We start from the raw sequence: 18,553 nt of genomic DNA on the forward strand, positions 1-18,553 counted from the left end.
AAAAAATATCGGCGGATGTAATGTGAACTTCATACATTTTCCAACGGAGAGTGAAAGTTAAAAGTATCAAACTTTGATCCACGTCGTGAGATATCGGTATTAGTTATGAAGATATTTTCTAATAACGATTACGCGATCAGAAAGTTTACAAGTAAATAATATTTTTGTTAAAGTATTTTTTAAACCATTTTTATATCAGATTATGATAAACTTGTGCGGAAATTTTTTTTTTTCTATTTCTATAATATAAGTAAAAAGTATAATATACTAATATTAAAATATAATTAATATTGTTAATGTAAAGGATCGCAATCAACATTGCAATTAAATATTTTATTAAATGAGTATTAAGTTTAGGAATGTAATAACTCTTTCAGAGTTTAAACCTTTATATCCTCGAATTTTTTGCAAACTTTTAATTATTTTTAAAAGGGTGATATTTTGTAATTCAAAGTTTTAGAGTGCTAAAATTACGTTTTTTATGATATTAATGCAGAATATGTGACGTAACTGGGGAGATGAGCATAGATGCATATTTATTAAAATAATTACTTTATCAAGAGTCTCATAAATTGTTATAATATAGCTTAATAAATTCTTAATTATAAAATATCATAAATTATTATCAAACTTCTAACGTCATTTTCTATTTTATTTGCATGTGCGATAATTCATTTACTTAATCTAATCGTAGATATTTTTATTTTTACATTTTCTCTTTTACTCATTCTTATCTTATTTTCCACATAATTATTCGTTCATTTTGTTGTATCTGTGTTCATTTTATATGTGTGCAAAATCAAAATAAACCCTTAAAATAAGCGAATAAAAGCATAAAGGAAAACGTGCTTCAATAAGAATGCAAATTGCACTAACATGACGGCACTACATATATGAAACGGCTATTCGTTTTCGTTAGCCTTCGGTTGTTGAAATCCTTTTGTCTCGGACATGTGTATCACAAATATTTTAAATTGCCGTAAAGTTATAAAGCGTAAAACAATATTTCACAAAACGGGGAATTTGTATTTGGTGAAAGAATTTATATTTAGATACGAAAGAGCCAATCTGTTCATGAATTTACACTTTAATAAAATTAAATTAAAGAAGATAAGAAAAGGAATTAAAAATATTAATAATTTACAGAACTAAACTGGTCTTAATAAATATTAATGTAGCAAATTGTAATTAGTGTTGTATTTTAAAGAATCCACTTAAATTTTTCAGAAACACTTGCAACTTTATTTTTCTTTTTAAATTAAAACCCCAACTTTTTATTAAAGATTTTTATTTTTCACTGAAAATTAAGTAACTTTTGTTTGGAACGTCTTTTTAATGCTTTTCTTATCTCAAAAACTCAGGTTTAATATTTGGCGGATCACAGATAATAACTCGCTTTATAAGACACTAAAGTATTTTTTTTTTTTTTTTTTTTTTTTTAGTATTTAACGTGTATATTACTAAAATAGTTTTAGTTTTTATATATATTTCCAATACAGTTATATAAAAATATATTGTAATAAAAGATATAACATTTATCTTAAAAATAATAATACTTTTTACATACACTTGTCTTAATTGGCACTTTTGATATAAAATGGATTATTAATTAGCGCGAACAAATAACGAATTTCCGTTGTGCTTCAGTTTCGTGGTGTTTCTATCTACTTCTATAGATGAGATTGTTGCTTTGATAATGGTCGTAGTTGCTTCCGGTTCCTAAAACAATAAGTTACACTTGTTACATCGTTTTTCAAAAAGTCACATTAATAAAAAATTTCACAAATGCATTTTGCTTGAAATAAATTTCTCTGGCTATATTAAATTAATGCATTATTGTTATACCTAATTTGATAAAGTAAACTAATTATGATAATTGCGTGCATATCTAAATAAGCGCGAGATGCAAATCACCTCTTCAAAATCAATATCGACTTCTTCGAGCACTTCGTCGAGTACGGACAGGAAAAGATTAGCATTCTCGAGCGTGAAGACCATTGGCGGTTTCAATTTCAGAATGTTATCGTCGGGTCCATCGCTGCTGACAAGAATCTTCTTCTCTTTCATCCTAGACACTACGTGCTTCGCCTCCGCTGTCGCCGGTATTTTTTTAATTCTGTCACGTACTAATTCGATGCCCACAAACAAACCAGCCCCGCGCACGTCACCGATGATCTTCCGCCGCTTTGCCATTTTTTTCAGTTCCGCGATTAGATGATTTCCGACCTTCAAGGCGTTCTCCTGAAGGCCTTCACGCTCTATGACTTCCATTACAGCATTTGCCACTGCACAGGACACGGGATTTCCCCCATACTGAAATATGCACAAAATAATTCAAAATATTTTTAAAAAACTTTTGTTATAAAAATATTTTAAGCGAAATTCGGAACGCTGCCCTCGATCAACGTTTTCACAAGCTAACCGTGTTGAAATATTCAATTCCAGTATTGTAGAAGCTACGCGCTATCTCTGGCGTCGTGATGACAGCAGCGACGGGATGGCCATTGCCCATGGGTTTGCCCAACGTGACTATATCGGGTACAACGTCCTCGCCGTACAATTGGAAGGCCCACGTGTGACTGCCGACTCTTCCGAAACCGACTTGGACCTCGTCCGCGATGCATACTCCTCCTGCTTCACGTACGTATCTGAAATTAATTTTATCATTAGCTTTATCTTTTTTTTTTTTTTTTTTTTTTTTCCATTGCTTCGTACCGTAATGCGTATGCGTACATTAATAAAACACTCTTACCTGTATACATTTTTGAAATAATTTGGCGGCGGCAAAATCTGTCCGCCGACCGACATAAGACTTTCCGCGATGTAGGCACAAACGCCACGTCCTTGCGATTTGATATCTTTGCAAATTTGTTTGACGTCGTCGGCGTATTTAACGCCGAGATCCTCGTCGACGTAATCAGCGGCACGATATTTTCCGCGGTACACATCCGGACAAGGAGCCTGAAAGGGAAAAGCCGCGATAATAAAAATATATGAAATAATACTAATCAGAGTAAAGATAAATTTTGATAATTCGGAATACTTTACCACGTGCACCCAATCCTTTTTGCCGGTGCCGTTAGGCTTGTTGAATTTGTATGGCGAGATATCGATTATCGTGGTCAAATGTCCGTGATAAGCGCTAAAAGCAAAAAGATAAGCGTAAACAGAAATTTCTTTTCTGGCCGTTACAATTGTCGAAATTTAATTTCTTCGGGACACTGCAAGACTACAAATGTAGCTTTTTAAGGATCATTCATTGCGATATTTAATAAATATTTTATCGAGTGAGAGCAGTCCCTGAAAATATAACTTCTATTTTAGAATTTTTTCTCATTGTTGCCGGAGACGCTCAATGACCCCACCATGGCTACGATATTCGCACGTCTCCGTGTAGTTGCCGAAGGCTACTCATTTATAAGCTCGAACAAAGACGTGAAGTAATTATTAATTCGTGTGGACCCGAGCTGCCCTTAGCTATCAGCGTCAACGGAAAGACAAAGCGAAAAGTTAACAATAGTAGCTGCTTCTTATAATTAGAGCACAAGCGTAGGGTGTTATCGCTATCAGTTTTCTAGTTCGGTACAATCAGCAACGAGGGTGTTATTATCATCACGATGTCTCCCGCAACTTTGCATGGTTTGCGAATCGGCGCTCGACTTTGACGAAGTGTGCGCTAGATGTGACCTCGCTTTGTCTTTGCATTCTCGTTTGAATTATCGCCTAGCGCTCTCTTTCTTTATCTCTCTCTCTCTCTCTCGGATAAGTCCAGTCCAACATTTCAGCGACATCGTCCTCACCGATAGAAGGAGAAAATAAATATAGATTACGTATCATACGTGTTGGCATGTACGTCGGTCGTGAGACTTACGCCACCTAAAACAGCGACAAGATCTTTATGCCGGCGAATTCTATTTCCGCCGCGACGAAAAGAATCGGATGTCCATATCCGATTTCCCCGGATCTGCCCCGGCTTGATCTCGTTCTCTCTCCAAATCAAGCGGCGCCCGCGTCCCTGTCGATTTAGACGCTGCAAACAAGCAAAAGACAAATCGGTCTGATTAGTTTTGGCAGTGATTTCCTGAGCGAGTGTTTAACGCAGCCTGAAATATCCAGCATATTTGAGCGAGAGGCGCAGCCACCGCTTACGTCGAGAAGATCCGAGTAGGAACGGAACAATGGAAGATCATTCCATATTCGTCTCGTTATCTGCCGGAACTTTCGTGACGTAGCGTGTAGAATTCAATGGGATATTATAGAAAAAAAAAACCACACGCACACCCACGCACACGCACACGAAAAATATTAATGAAGACAGTTTGTAATTGTGATAAAGAAACTTACTGATCCAGCGTAATAACGTCCTTATTCTTAGTGTGCGTCTGAGCAAGGCGGAGAGCAAGATCGTTAGCTTCGCTTCCGGAATTTACTAGGAAACAAACGGACAGCGGTTCTGGCAAAAGCGACGCCAGTCGACTCGCACATATCACCAGGTTGTCGTGAAGAAACCGACTGTTCGTGGACAACAAGGCCATTTGTTCCTGTCCGGCTCGCACGACGTCCGGGTGGCAGTGACCAACTGTAAAAAACAAATTGCTCTTAATTAAAATTATGCAAGACACAGAAATAACAAATTAAATTTCTAAAAAAAAATAAGAAGTACCTACCGTGCGCAACATTATTTATGCAGTCCAAGTATCGATTACCCTTCTCGTCGTACATGTACTGTCCTTCGGCGCTCACGATTTTCAACGGATTTGACTTGTAAAACAACTTGCACGATTGTCTAGAAGCAGGAGAAATTATTGCAACAATGATTTTTTTTTATCTAAAAATATATGTATTTTTACATTGCATATAAAAGTTGCAGACTAAGTCACAGTATTGCGCGAGCAATTAAGACGACGCTTTGTTAACTAGAAACGAGCGAGATGTAATTTTATTTTTAATCCTACAAAGTTAAGAATTTCACACAGCTCATAAATATCACTTACCCTATGTAACGATCGCGAAGCCTTATAGTGTCAGATTTTGACATTTGCTCGAGAGATTCCGCCATAGTAGAGTCTTTGGTGGAATCGTCTAATTATATCTGTAAGAAAATTAAAATGTACAAACGATTGAGTCTACAAAAACGTTTATCTCCAATTTGCCAAATTCTGATTTGAAAATTACGCAAATAAAGTAGTTTGCGTGACAGTCAAATTGATAAACGCCCGTGTATTTAATGAGACTTTCAAAGAGTAATTTTCCGGCGGCCGATAAATGCACGTGATTACTACGTGCAAGTAGTATTTCCGTACGCGTTTGACCTCGAGCCTCGCTTACAAAAGAGAATAGGCTGCTATATGTCATAATAACTACCGATTAACGCTCAGTAATTATCGTTAACAGATTGTTTAATTAATGTATTGAGTCAATATATAAAGTACGAATAAAGTAAAAGTACAATATTTCTTTTTAATGAAACTTTAAATATCGCTAATTAGGGAATTCGTTAATCAGCGGTCTGCGATAGCAAACGCTGACAAAGAATTACTTTATTTAAGACCTATTAATTTTGTTCCGTAGTTGAGCTTATCACTCGTGATTAACACTACGTTAATGAAAATGCAAGACCTCCCGACCTTTTATCAATTATAACGAAAAAAGAAATATAAGCATCCAATTAAATATAAAATAAGTAAAAGAACTTTCTTAATATTTTAGCAGAAAAGAAATCGATTTCAAATGGAGCTATATGAAAAAGTAACGAATTAAAGAAAAATATATATATCAATTTTTTTTTATACTTAGAAGATAGTGAATTTTTTTAACTACTCTGTTCTAAAAAAATTAAAAAAAAAATATATTAAAAAGAGATTTGTTCGCGATTTATTGTTACTGATAACCATACCTGAGCGTAATTCAACGGTGATGTAACGTGATCCAACGTAGCTCAAGAATTTCTATACGATTACTGCGGATGCAGACAAAAGCAAATGCTGCAACCTGTATACGTCATATATAGAGGGAAGAGTGCGTCGGCGGGGGTAAAAAAATATGGGGATGCGCAAGCGTGTCGGACCAAAGATTCTCCCTCCAAGTGATCGACATCCCACTTTCAACACAGTTTTGTGCGTCACTAGTTGATTATTCACATTTCAACATGGTCTTTTCTTTATTGTAAATATAAGAATTATATAAACCTGATTGCTGAGATCGTTTCAATAAATGTCTTCTATATTTTGAAATTCAGATTAAAGCTGAATACCTTGCTAAAAGAAAATGGGGAGGGCTAAGCTGCTTAAATTTACTATTGTACCAGCCGTCGTATTGATATTACGTATTACAAAGGTGTCACATAAAGAAAAAAATTAATTATAGACTTGGGTATTTTAGGCTTAGCGCAACCTTGTACCTTGGCATTAAATATCGAGAAGAACATTTAAGAAACGTGTATTTTTAAAGAGTATTTTTGTTTCATCGTTTGCGAGTCACGGTGCACGTTTCAGGCGATATTAATAGGAATCGTGGCTAGTACTGCCATCGGCAAATATCAAGCGTCGTGTGATAAAGAAATCCACGTGCGGCACGCACGTTACGACGATGATAACGATACGTAACACGTGATACGCGCTATCGAATGATTTAAATGACAAGAGCAATCCCGCGATATGTCGCGATATCGTCCGCGGCAAACATAAGTCACGTTCGCTCGATTACAAATCTTCCACTGTGCGGGCGTGAAACCAGCTACCGACCTTAAGGGAGATGTATCCACCTAGACCCACTGACGTTCAGTGGTATTTTACTCCGCTGACTCACTGCCAAGTAATTTTCAAGCGCGACGGCTTGTCGAGTCATTGCAATTAACATATCTTCGTAAAATAACGCGATCCTATCCGTCGTTTATGCAAACTGTAATGGTGGCGGTTGCGATAAACATCGAAACGAATAACTCTTTCGTTTTAGGTCATCCGCGTGTGGAAACTTTATCGCTTCGTATTTTTCATTTAATACATATTTCTTTTTTTTTTTTTTTTTCATCGCTTTATCTCATTGTTATCTGTCTTAGACGTTATTATCTTTATAATTTTATTTCGCCGACTATTTATTTAATTTTATAAGATCTGATTACATGGCGAAAATAGGCTTCGGGGCGAGGTTGCGAACAATATTTTACCGCACAAAAAAACTTCAATACTTATCGCGCGATGTTGCAGACTGACGCCGTGCCAGTTGCCGGGCGTGTTTCTGCCGCGTTATTGGTGTCAAATCTTAAGTGAAATGCAAATTGCAAATTGTTATGTAGAATTTTATTGGTTAAATAAAGTTCAACGTGCATGCTCCGTGTACCCCGTACTCTTATTCGTAACATTTGTCACTTAGCTCGTTCCATATACGTCCTACATGAGATGATATTCCGCGTTACTTCTCTCTTTCTCAACGAACAGGGCACTCGCAATCTAACATCTTTTGATTGATCTATTTTTGAACGTGTTATCATGATTGAACTACGAAGCTTCGTACATTAAAGTGCATTAAAATATACACTCTTGTGTATTAGGTAGCTGCGAGTATCTTATCTCACATTTTAGCATTATCGTATTTTTTTAATCTTAATGTTTTTTTTTTTAATATTTTCCGTGATCTCAACCCACTTTTTTTTCTACACAAGCAATTTTAAAGCAACAATTATTTATATATTCCTGTGATATTGTAACTATTATACTGAATAATCTAGATTACGTATTGCAATGATAAGCGATCAACGATGATAAGATAAGCGTGTGACAACGTTTAATCAGGTAAATTTTTATTTGAGATCTTAAATAATCTTATGTTTTTGTTGATATTATTTATTTTGTTTAAATGTGTGCGTTATGAATATACGTACTTATATGCACTTCTTTTTTTTTTTTTTTACGAATGCTTCGGTATTTTCAACTTGCAGCAATTGCAAAAAAGAGTAAGATGTTTGCTTTTCAAAAGCCGGCCCGCTATTATTTCTCCTAAAAACACAATAGACGATATAACGTGACCCACGATAATTACGAAGAAGGCAACGTACACCGAATAATCGCTAAGAATCATTTCCTTTTCGCTCTTTCGTTCCGATTTATCGTTTCTCCAGAAATCTTCAACGTACTTATCCACGAAGCCAGATTCTGTCAGCGACAGAAGAACTTTATCGATTTCACTTTTGTACGGCGATCTCACGTGGAGCCTGTGCACACGGTAATGCGACAAGATGCACAAATTGGAGAGCTTGAAGAGCCGCCTGCCGCGACGTTTCAGCCTGGTCTCCGCCAATTTGCCGGTGATCTCGGACGTAAAGTAAGCCTTCGAGGTATCCACCCAGCCGCCTTTGTTCTGGAGCTCGTATTCGGGCGAATTAAGGAATCTCTTTATGAAATCAGGGGACAGTCCTTCGGTGGTCGTGAGCTCGTCGTACACAACCGGCGAGACCACCACCTTCAGCCCGGTGTTGTACAGATCCTGAAAGGAGGAGACGCGAGTGCTGACCGTGAACTCCACCACGAACTCGAGCAGCTCCGCTTGGAACATAATCGTATATTCCGCCACGGTAATCGTCACGGCGACGAACAGGACCTTCTCCATGAGGGTGCGGGGTCCGCGAAGTGGCGGCATGCCGAAGAACATGCCGATTGTGTTGAGAGGGTCGCGCACCCGCTTCCTGACTTTCATTGCCAGCGAGACGCACCACACCACCCCCGATAGCAGAAAACCGAACAGGATCGTGAGAATGATCTGCCAAAAATCGACTAGGACCCTCGCCGCCGGCATCGCCGGAACCAGCGCGCAGACCCGGTCATCGCCGACGGAGACGGTGTGCTCGTGTTGCGTGCCGTACCAGTCCTCGTACACGAGCCCTTCGGCATTGTAGCTCATCTCGGTTTCTCGCAAGTCCTTCGCGTGCACCACCGTGCCGTTTACGGCGTTCGACAGCGCATCCATGAACAGCTTAGCTAGTCCGCCAACCGTGCCGTTTTCTAGAGTACCGTAAGGACGTACTTCTTCAAACATCACCTTGAAGATACCGCCGTACATGTTCCGCAGCTTGTTCGGATACCACTCGATCTCGCTTTTGTACGCGGTGATTTTCGAATAATCATCGTTGAATCCATTGAAACGGTGTACAGCCACGAAAGTCGGCTCCGAGTACCGCGGATGGAAGTACACTTCTAAGATAATCACATCGAAGACCTTTCGGTCCCATAAATACTTGAGTTGGCGTCGGCAGTTCAACGCACCTCTGTTCGAGCCGATCATTAGCAAAAGCTCCGGCATGTGCTTGGGATGCGATATTAAATCTATATCGTTCAGCGTGGCGTTAAGTTCCGCGTCGCTGATGTCGTCGTTCGACGCGAAAATATAAATCAGCAGAGTGCGGGAAGAAGCTAAGCTTCTCAATTGAAAATTAAATCTCATTTCTCTGGAGACTAAGATCTGCGATGGCCATGTCACTGCGACGTTCCGGGCGACGATGTCGAGTAGACGTTGCGCTCCATCCTGGATATCGTGCCTTCGAATCCTGACAATTACATCTCGACGACCGATCGATTGCAAGATCCCTTCGATCGCCTTATCGACGTACGGCTCCCGATAAAAATTCGAACGAGCGACGTCGGCCGCGACGAGAAGATACGAGACGAGGCTTGCAAGTTTCATCCTTCCGCCGATATTTTCTCGTTCGCGTGATCAAATATTGTACTCGTGGCTCGGCAAATAAGAATAGAGAAGTTATTTCTAGGTGCGCTCGCACTCGAGTGATACGTTTGAGGTCGAGGAGCTATTGATCCGTTATCATTCCATTGGTCGCGCTGAGAAATAGCTTCGTAATAGTTTTACGTAAGGACATCGCAGGCTATTACGGCAAGCGGCATACATAGTGGCAAGTTTTATCCGTACGCTGATTTTATCTGTAATTGCGGGCAGTATCGCTTCCAATTTGAATAATCGAAAATCGCAGGGAAGTTCTCTTTCATAATTTACTACCGTCTTCCGTCTGTGATTGATTATCGTTCGTTCGTATCTGAAATTTCGACATTCTCGGTTCCACGTTATATCAATACGAATTATCTTGATTCAGGCGGAAAATATCAGTAATTGATACAGCAAATACGACGCATTGACGCAATCGTTATTAAAGTTGCGTACTCGTAATAAAAACATCTCGGCATTCACATATCGGTTACGAAAGATTTGTAATCACCATTATAATTAATATATTTCTCAGCCTTATCTAAAAAAATTTTTTTTTTAATAAACACCTAATTATTCGCCCATTAGATATTCGTTCAGTAACTGTTATTTATTAACGAAAGTAAAAAAAATCCCCTTCGCAGTCGGTAGGACTCGAACCTACGCTCCCAGAGGGAATCTGATTTCTAGTCAGACGCCTTAACCACTCGGCCACGACTGCTTCGAAATGTAGTCTCGTTTTATTATTTCATAACGACTCTCGTCTATATTTTTTAATAAAAATACTTATTTTTCTTTTTTTTATGTATATGTAACTTATACATTTTCTGGTTAATGCTTCATGTAAGCGAGAGAATATTTTTTTTACTATTAAAACTGTCTTGCAGACGAGATGAGAGAAGATAATAAACCAAGCAGCATGTATCTTCTTTTTAATAAAAACCATATTTTGTCAATTAAACAATGTTAGTAATTTGCTTTACCTTAAAAAAAAAATAAAGCACATTATAAATTTTACATGAAATTATGACATGAGAAAATAATAATTTTTTTTTTTTTTCTTATAATCTTCGTTATCGTTATTATTTTCTTTAATGTTTAAATAAAAATACGCTACGCGACGAGGCAGTTTCCGACCGACATTGAGGTGGAGATGAGCAAAGAAGAAAAATGGGCCGTGGTGAATTTTAAAGTGTTCTATTAAAAGTCACGCAGAACACGTTTGATTACATTAACGATCGACGGATTTATAGATAGATCCACTCCACAACATTCACGATTACCATGCCGTAATAGCCATAATAAGTACCTCAGCGGGAGTATAATGACATATTTTATATATATTTATGTGTATTTATATATGTATATACTCTTACGCGTGTTTCGCAAAAAAGTACAAGCGACAGTGGCCGCGTGCTTTTTGGTTGGGGGAAAATGTGACGAGGCCACCCTTACGCAATTAATCTATAACAATACATCCACGACGATGTAAAATTGTACATTTGAATGTATATATATATATATATTTTTTTTTTTTTTTTAATTAATTTATTTATAGTATATATTACACACACGCATAATGCCCTTACAAGATATAACATATACGTGTCTGCATATAGATATAATATGCATATGTTCCTGCTGGCTTATAAAATATTTCTTTAACACCTAGAAGTTGAAAAATTCTACGCTCTACTCGATGACCTGAAGAATAAACCTGATATATATATTATACGATGATCATGACGAATATATTTCAAAATGACAATGTCGATCGGGAGCAAGATAGGCCTAACAGTTTTATCCGCACGTGCGAAACGATAATTGTGGCATCACGCGCGTATCATAGCCCGACAGTCTTAGATCAATGCCGATAGCGGATTATCAAGGCTCTTATATCAAAATCACTTATCTTCCTCCTTACGATCGGATTCGCCGAGTGTTAGGCCTATCCTACGTGGCACGCGAAAGTCAGGAATTCTACGTTATAAGCCCGATATTAATCAGTAACACCTTTTCTCAAACACTTCTTCATCTCGAAACGTTCCTCGTGTAAGTTGACTTTTGGGTTAATCTGCGGGGTAGGTAAGGTAATTTTGGGTCCGAAGGGATGGTTTCTGTAGACAACGCGGCATTCGACTTTGACAGCGAAATTATCGCTCAACGACGTAATGCATTTTTATACAATCAACGTGCTTTTGCTTTTCTTTTTTTTTTTTTTTTTTTTATGTTATTCTGTAAAGAGCAGCGCGGCGATGTGGAGACTTAGAAGCCGCTTTCCTTAAGAATATCAGATTTAACTATTAAATTACATTTGCGCTGTTACGCGCTGACCAATATCTCGGGCTTTCACGACCGCGAATCCTCCGTGCAGCATTCGTAGGTCCGGTTATCTCCATAAAGCCACGGGCTGATCTTATATTTAAAACTTACGTATTACATTTCGACAGGAGCGATCGGCCAACTACTACGACGTCGCTGGATCGTACCACGACAAGGACTCGACTTTTCGAAACCGGGGTAGGGACTTCAAATTTCGTTAGATCTCTGAAAATCTGTTATTCATCGAAAAATATACTCGGCGAGATCGAATTTCGCGATTTCGCCGAATCTTCTATCACGCATCGAGAGAAATGTCGTGTCCCTCGTAATCGCGATCGAGCGGCAACACAGATCATATATTTACAGTACGAATATTCCCATAATATACGGCAAAATTATAAATCTAAACACTTACGAGGTAAAGATAGAATAAACGTAAGATCAAGTCGAGACGAACTACGAGAGTAATAATTACTGTCCTATCAAGCGATAGACGAGATCGGCGTCCTATTCGCGATTTTTTCTTATGAAAAAAAATACTAGAAATCACACGCATTTTCAAATTCCAGGGAAAGCCTCACTAATTGCTTTCTACCGTCACTAACAATGACCCACGTCTTGCTTTATCGACGGTGCCGATAAAAGAAATACGCTTTTTATTTTACTTTCGATAAAAAAAGAAATGAAAGAAATTTCAACCTGGAATGTTTTCTTCGCTTTCATCTTCTCAAATACCGAACGGTTTCAAATACCGAAGAGATAATCAACGTTGCTGCAATCTCTATATCACGTGAATCATTTTCTTAACATCGCAGCTTTTCTTCTTTCAATTACCTGCCTGAGCTTGGTAAAAGTATTAATGTTAATTACATATGTGTAACTTATTTTCTATCGGCACGTTTATCAAACTAACGAGGTTCAATATGAATTGAGCAAGTAATCGGAAAAATGATGACAGATAAGGATATTCTGCATGTCTCAACCTTAGAGCACATATAATATAATATAATATAATATATTATATTATATTATATTATATGCTCTAAGGTCTCAACAACGTGACAAAATTAAATTATGCAATAAAAAAAAATAGAAGTAGTCGATGTCAATATTAAGCTATGATCAAATTTCTCACTCTCTGAAAAAAAAATCAATTTTTCTCGAGATCTTATTATTTTTTTTTTCTTCGCAAGAGATGCGATTCCCTTCCTTTCTCTTTTTAGCCCAACTGTTTTTTCCTCCTTTTTCAAGAGATCGAAAGTCGGCTGGTTTGTAATAATCGCGTGAAAATGTCATCAATTTGCTCCTTGAAGATTTCTCCTCTTTCCTTGTCGGAGACACGCGAGTGTTGTACAATATTATTCGCATAGCATCGGGACACACGCGTCCTCGTTCGTGTCCTCGCGACCCTTTCACGTACAAGGATGTAGAAAAGATTTAGATTTTACAAGAACGTACCGTAAATTATAGCGGGGGCATTTTATTTTCAATTTAATTGCTTCGAGCAAGCGCGCGGCGGAAAGGAAATTTTTCAGCTCGCTCGAATTTGTTCGAAATCAATTAATATATACTTTTGGTTGTCGCGTCGGGCAGTAATCGACGCTCGCAAAGAGATCGCTATTGACTTCCATGCGGCTTAAACACCCAAGTGAGAGATACATCGTCTTAACTTACGGTACGTAAAATAGATAATATATTCTAGCAATCTACGTATATTCTATTACTTAAATACACCTAGTACATATGTATATATATATGTCCATCGCGGAAGGGCGACATTTCCCTCGTCCTGTGTGTTCTCTCTTCGTGGGATATGGACCGTAGTTTCTACCGCTAAAAATCCTCTAACTACGAGTAGGCTAATGAGACGTTTCTACGCGCGCGGCTCTACGAGCACATCGTTATCAATTATACGCATAATACACAAATGTATCTAGATAAAATACTACGACGACGTTTTAATCATTTAACAGATGCTGTTCAATTCATAAGAAATGTACGAACGAAACGTGCTGCGTGTACGTCTTTTTTTTTTTTTTCTTTTTTTTTTCTTTTTTATTCAAATTTTATCCATGATCCTTTTGATCGTGACGCGAAGTATTTGTATGATATTGTTAACTGCCTGTGTGAGGAGAAGGAATCACAATGGTTAAGGCTTGATGCAGCGTTTCAGTTTTCCACTTTGTAAAATAAATATTTAAAAAAAGAGGGAAAAAAAAAAAATTAGTTGACAAAATCCAACGGTTATCACTCACTTGAAGAAACTTTTTGAAACGCTAAAAATTGGTCTTAATTAGTTTCTCGAGATATCAATGCCGAAAAGAAAGATAAAACGTGATAAGGAGTTATATATTACATCGTTCTGAAAGGAAAGCACTGAAGCGCAGCCTCAATTACGTGATTGTGAGGAATATATTTGTCCACGTCTTGCAGCACCAATGTCACGACGTTGTTAAACACTTTTTGGTATTGCTTTCTCAAATCGCAAAATCGTTATCGATATCGTAAATTAGTGGCAGTGCCATTTAATGCTCCACGTATGTGTTTAGTCTGCGTAACGCTTCTCACATTGTCTCCGAATGTGTAGACATTCTCAATCTCGTTCGGGGTTATCTCAAACGCCGTTAAAAAAAAAAAAAATTAAGAAAAAAAAGAAAAAGAATTTTAGAAATGTGAGCTGCGTTATCATTACGCGTTGCAACACGCCGAAGTAGAATACCATTTTTATTCACCATTTTTCGAACGCGTCAATCGCCAGATGTCAAAGACGCAGAAACGACTTCTGCCAGTGAGATTAATCAGATTAATCGTGTGCTTGTTAATTATCATTCTGGAGAGAGATTCGATTCTCTAAGGCAAATGTAGACTGCGCGTGCAAGTAATGTACATGTTATTTCGTTAAATCTATTTTACACAACAAAGCACAACGAGCGATACTAACTAGTGGATTTGAAGACCTCGCCATCGCGACGGACACGCGTCCGCAACGATGTAACTTCGGTGTTTTACGAGCTACGAGTCGAATTAATGAAGAATGCACGGTTACATTGTAATTACAGACAGTGAACAATATCATAGAATTATAGAACGTCTTCTCGGGTTGTGGAAAGTGTTTCGCATAGATTTTGACGAGGCACTGTTCAGAGTTCATACTAAAAAACAATAACAATCGTTTATCTTGTAATGTACTTCGCGCGACGAGTTGCTCGTGCGTGTGTTACAAGCATTTAATTATATAGTAAAAATAAATCTTCGGCAACACTTCCGAAAGCGGCCCATGCTCCGTATTTGTTCAAACTTTGTAAATAGGTTCCCACTTGGATAAGAAGTAATATCATATCAGTAACTTGACTCAGTCCGAATCTCCTTGTATTTTAGTTCCATGTAAGAGATATAAAAGTAACTGGAAGAAAAGGGTTAATCTTTTGAATCGTAAAAAAATCCCTTCAAGATATTTCTCTTTTCTTTTTATCCAAACGGACCCATTTACGAAATTTCACCAAGATCTGAGCGCGACCGCTTTTGGAAGTACAGCCAAATCTTCTCTCTTTTCTTTCTTACCGTTTATGTCACGGTGTCTAGATTATTTAATATTTTTAACGCTTACTTAGGCTACCACATTTAATATAAACCAAGAAATCTCTCTTTATCTTTACTATGATAGCACAACAGGTCGATTTAAAAATAAGATATGACAAATGTATGATATTAAAATCATATGACAATTTTCATTTACAAGTGTGTGTGTTCATTATCCTTCACAGAGCAATCGTAAAAGTGACAATATTCGTTTACTTTTCAGCAAAGGAAGGCAACGCGGATTAAAGAATAAAGATAAAAATAAGCATGGATATAATAAGCACGTAAAAACGAGGTACAAAAAGAACAAAGACAAGATTTCTGCAGATGTATTTCATCAGAGGCTGGTGTTGCATAAATAGACGGCTCAACACTGTAGCTGATATGTCGGCTGTAATTTTTTTTTTTTTTTTCCTTTATTTACGTGTGTGTGTATATGTATATATGTATATATATTATAACATATATATATATATACATTTATAATATATATTATAATATATGTATATATATATCAAATTAATTAATTTAAAAATTACAGAGATCAATTCGATTACGATCTATCAATAATGACAAATAAGACGTTGCGATCAAGTATATAATATAAATTACAATTGCAATGAAAAATGAAATAAAATATAGGAAGATGAAATAAAAGAAAATGGGAAGAAAATATAAAGATTCAGTAGAAAATAAAGTTTAGTAAAAAAAAATACTAAAACACAGTAAAACTTACGTACTTTCATCGAAATTTCAATATAGTATTAAGTAGTTATCGTCTATATATGAATTTTGTTCTACTATTGTAACATAAATAAACTGTGTTCAATAAATTTGTCATTTGTTTACAAAAATAAAATAAGAAAAAGATTAATTCTATCTATCATTGAAAATAAAATTTTCCTATCTAATTGCGGCCAGAGATGCGAAATTAACTAAAATGATTTCGCGAAAAATGATTCAAGGTTCCTTTCGACGTGAGTCAAAATCCAAACGTGAATTTTGATTTTTTGATCATTAATATAATATATATACATCATTCTTATGTAAAAGATGATTCTATGAATCACCATCACTAGAAATTCTGTGATGTTCAATGTATCATGATCAATATCTGATTAGCGTACATACACATATTAGCATTGTTTTTCTTTATGTTAATCGTACGAGTCATAAAGTAAACATGCACATATAAAATTTAAAGTGATAGCGAATCCGGTTGAATACAGACTAAAATCTATTACATACTAGTTTCAAGTGCAAAAGTATAAAAATAAACTTACATCGAGCGATAAATGGTAGCAGCAACATCACTCCACGTTTCGTAAACATTCTGAACATCTCGCTTTAATTTTACGGTAACATAAACGGGTGCATTCGTTCACGCAATAGTCAGCGCAGTTACGGCACTAATTGAGAGATTAACTTTGTTCTTCTACGTTAAGAAAAAAAAGGGATTAACTCCGAACAAGTGCAATAAGTACAACTGCTCTGACTGCTGCGTAAACGAATACACTCAACAGAACAGTTTTTAATCTATTTTATTTTATTTTATTTTTTTTTGTTTTTTATTTTATTTTATTTTTTTTTTTTTTTGCTGCTAATTCTTATGTCGACGTATCATAAGATTTGTTCGTTTTTGCTGCGCTTATAAACTAGTGCACGATTGTGCATTCAGAGTAAAAGAAATGTATTTGTTTTACTTTAACTTATTGCAACAGTTTAAAAGTTCAGCTAAAACAAACATATAGATAATAAGATAGTGTTAAACAAATTAGTTATAATTTTTAATAAAAATGTTAATTTTATATTTATAATATTTACTTAATAATTATTTTAAAGTTTAAATTTTTTTTAAAGTAAATGTTAATTATAGCATACAAGGGTTATAATGTATAATGTTTTATAGTTTTATACCTTTAAATATTTTAACAATTAAATATATGTTTCATAGATATTTATAACATATAACATATATAACTAAATATATATGCAATTAAATTGATAAATATTTCATGATTGGTTTTAAGTGACTTGTTATTCAAATAAAATAATAAATTAAGTAGAAAGAAATATTTTTTAAACAGATTTTTCCAATTACATACCTTATTCGCTTACTCAGAATTAATTTATCTGAATAAAAGAATGCAAGGAATACTTTATGACTCGCTCGCACGTCCGATATGACTCAAAGTCAGAGCATGAATTTTGATTCATGGCCGTTAATATAATATACACATATCACTTTATGCAAAAGATTCTTTTATAAATCAGTGCACAAAATGTTTCACCATTTCTTTTTAAATTTTATCATGCCGGCAATGACGCATACATGTAAAACTTAACACACAAGCTTATACATTAAGCTATTTTCACTTATTCATATTAAACCTAATATAACTCGTATATCTTCAACTGATCATCTCGATCATCTTGATCGTCATCAACTACTCACGCGTTTCTAGATACATTAACTAAACTTGAGATAAATCTCGTTCGTCTCTGTTATTGATCCCTTGAGAACCACGGTTGTCAATTGGTTCTTGCCATGCAGATGGTCCTGGTAATCCAGTTATCTGATGTTGAGGGGGTGGTGCCAGCTGATGCGCTGGTTCCTCAATGATGCATGGTATGGAGATTTTATCCCAAGCGAGCTTATTGACTGTAGCCAGCCCGTGAACGCATACGACGCTCTGTGGATGGGGGTGACAGGGATGTTGATGCTGTAATACGAGAGTTGTCGGTGGTGGAGGCGGCAAGGATGGTTGAGGGTGAGGAGGAAGGGAAGTGAGCCACGTCACGCCTGGCTCCGTCCTATGTCATTTGCCGGTCTGTTGTAGCGCCGCATTGATCTGTGTCCACAGCTCCTTATTACAAGACTGAGATCTGTGTAAAAAAAAAAAAATAAAAAAAAATAATTAACTTTGCATAGTTTTATTTGTAG

At 36.5% G+C, this 18,553-nt stretch overlaps 3 protein-coding genes and 1 non-coding gene across 4 annotated transcripts in view; all 4 read right to left on the reverse strand.

The window, feature by feature from the left end:
• The window catches only part of LOC139107185 (vitellogenin-3-like), an 85,830-nt gene that overhangs the window by 7,413 nt on the left and 59,864 nt on the right, over positions 1-18,553 (reverse strand). The gene's annotated exons all lie outside the window — the stretch shown is intronic.
• On the reverse strand, positions 1,409-6,093 carry LOC139107240 (alanine--glyoxylate aminotransferase 2-like). The gene is made up of 9 exons (XM_070664674.1): positions 5,897-6,093; positions 4,995-5,092; positions 4,668-4,786; positions 4,345-4,579; positions 3,049-3,142; positions 2,753-2,961; positions 2,423-2,648; positions 1,915-2,313; positions 1,409-1,719 (listed from the first exon to the last, which is right to left on the reverse strand). The coding sequence occupies exons 2-9, from the start codon at positions 5,057-5,059 to the stop codon at positions 1,606-1,608; spliced, it is 1,461 nt and encodes a 486-aa protein (XP_070520775.1). The 5' UTR covers positions 5,060-5,092; positions 5,897-6,093; the 3' UTR covers positions 1,409-1,605.
• Positions 10,348-10,429, reverse strand: Trnas-aga (transfer RNA serine (anticodon AGA)). Its single transcript has one exon. It is a non-coding gene; the product is annotated as a tRNA-Ser (tRNA).
• The window catches only part of Dora (zinc finger SWIM domain-containing dorado), a gene marked incomplete at its 5' end in the record, with an annotated part of 41,317 nt that continues 39,054 nt past the window's right edge, over positions 16,291-18,553 (reverse strand). Inside the window, one exon of the mRNA XM_070664235.1 lies at positions 16,291-18,495. Within this exon, the coding sequence (XP_070520336.1) occupies positions 18,429-18,495 (67 nt within the window). The remainder of the gene's footprint in view (positions 18,496-18,553) is intronic.

Source organism: Cardiocondyla obscurior, linkage group LG12, assembly GCF_019399895.1.
Source record: "Cardiocondyla obscurior isolate alpha-2009 linkage group LG12, Cobs3.1, whole genome shotgun sequence".
NCBI classification, from domain to species: Eukaryota; Metazoa; Arthropoda; class Insecta; order Hymenoptera; family Formicidae; genus Cardiocondyla; species Cardiocondyla obscurior.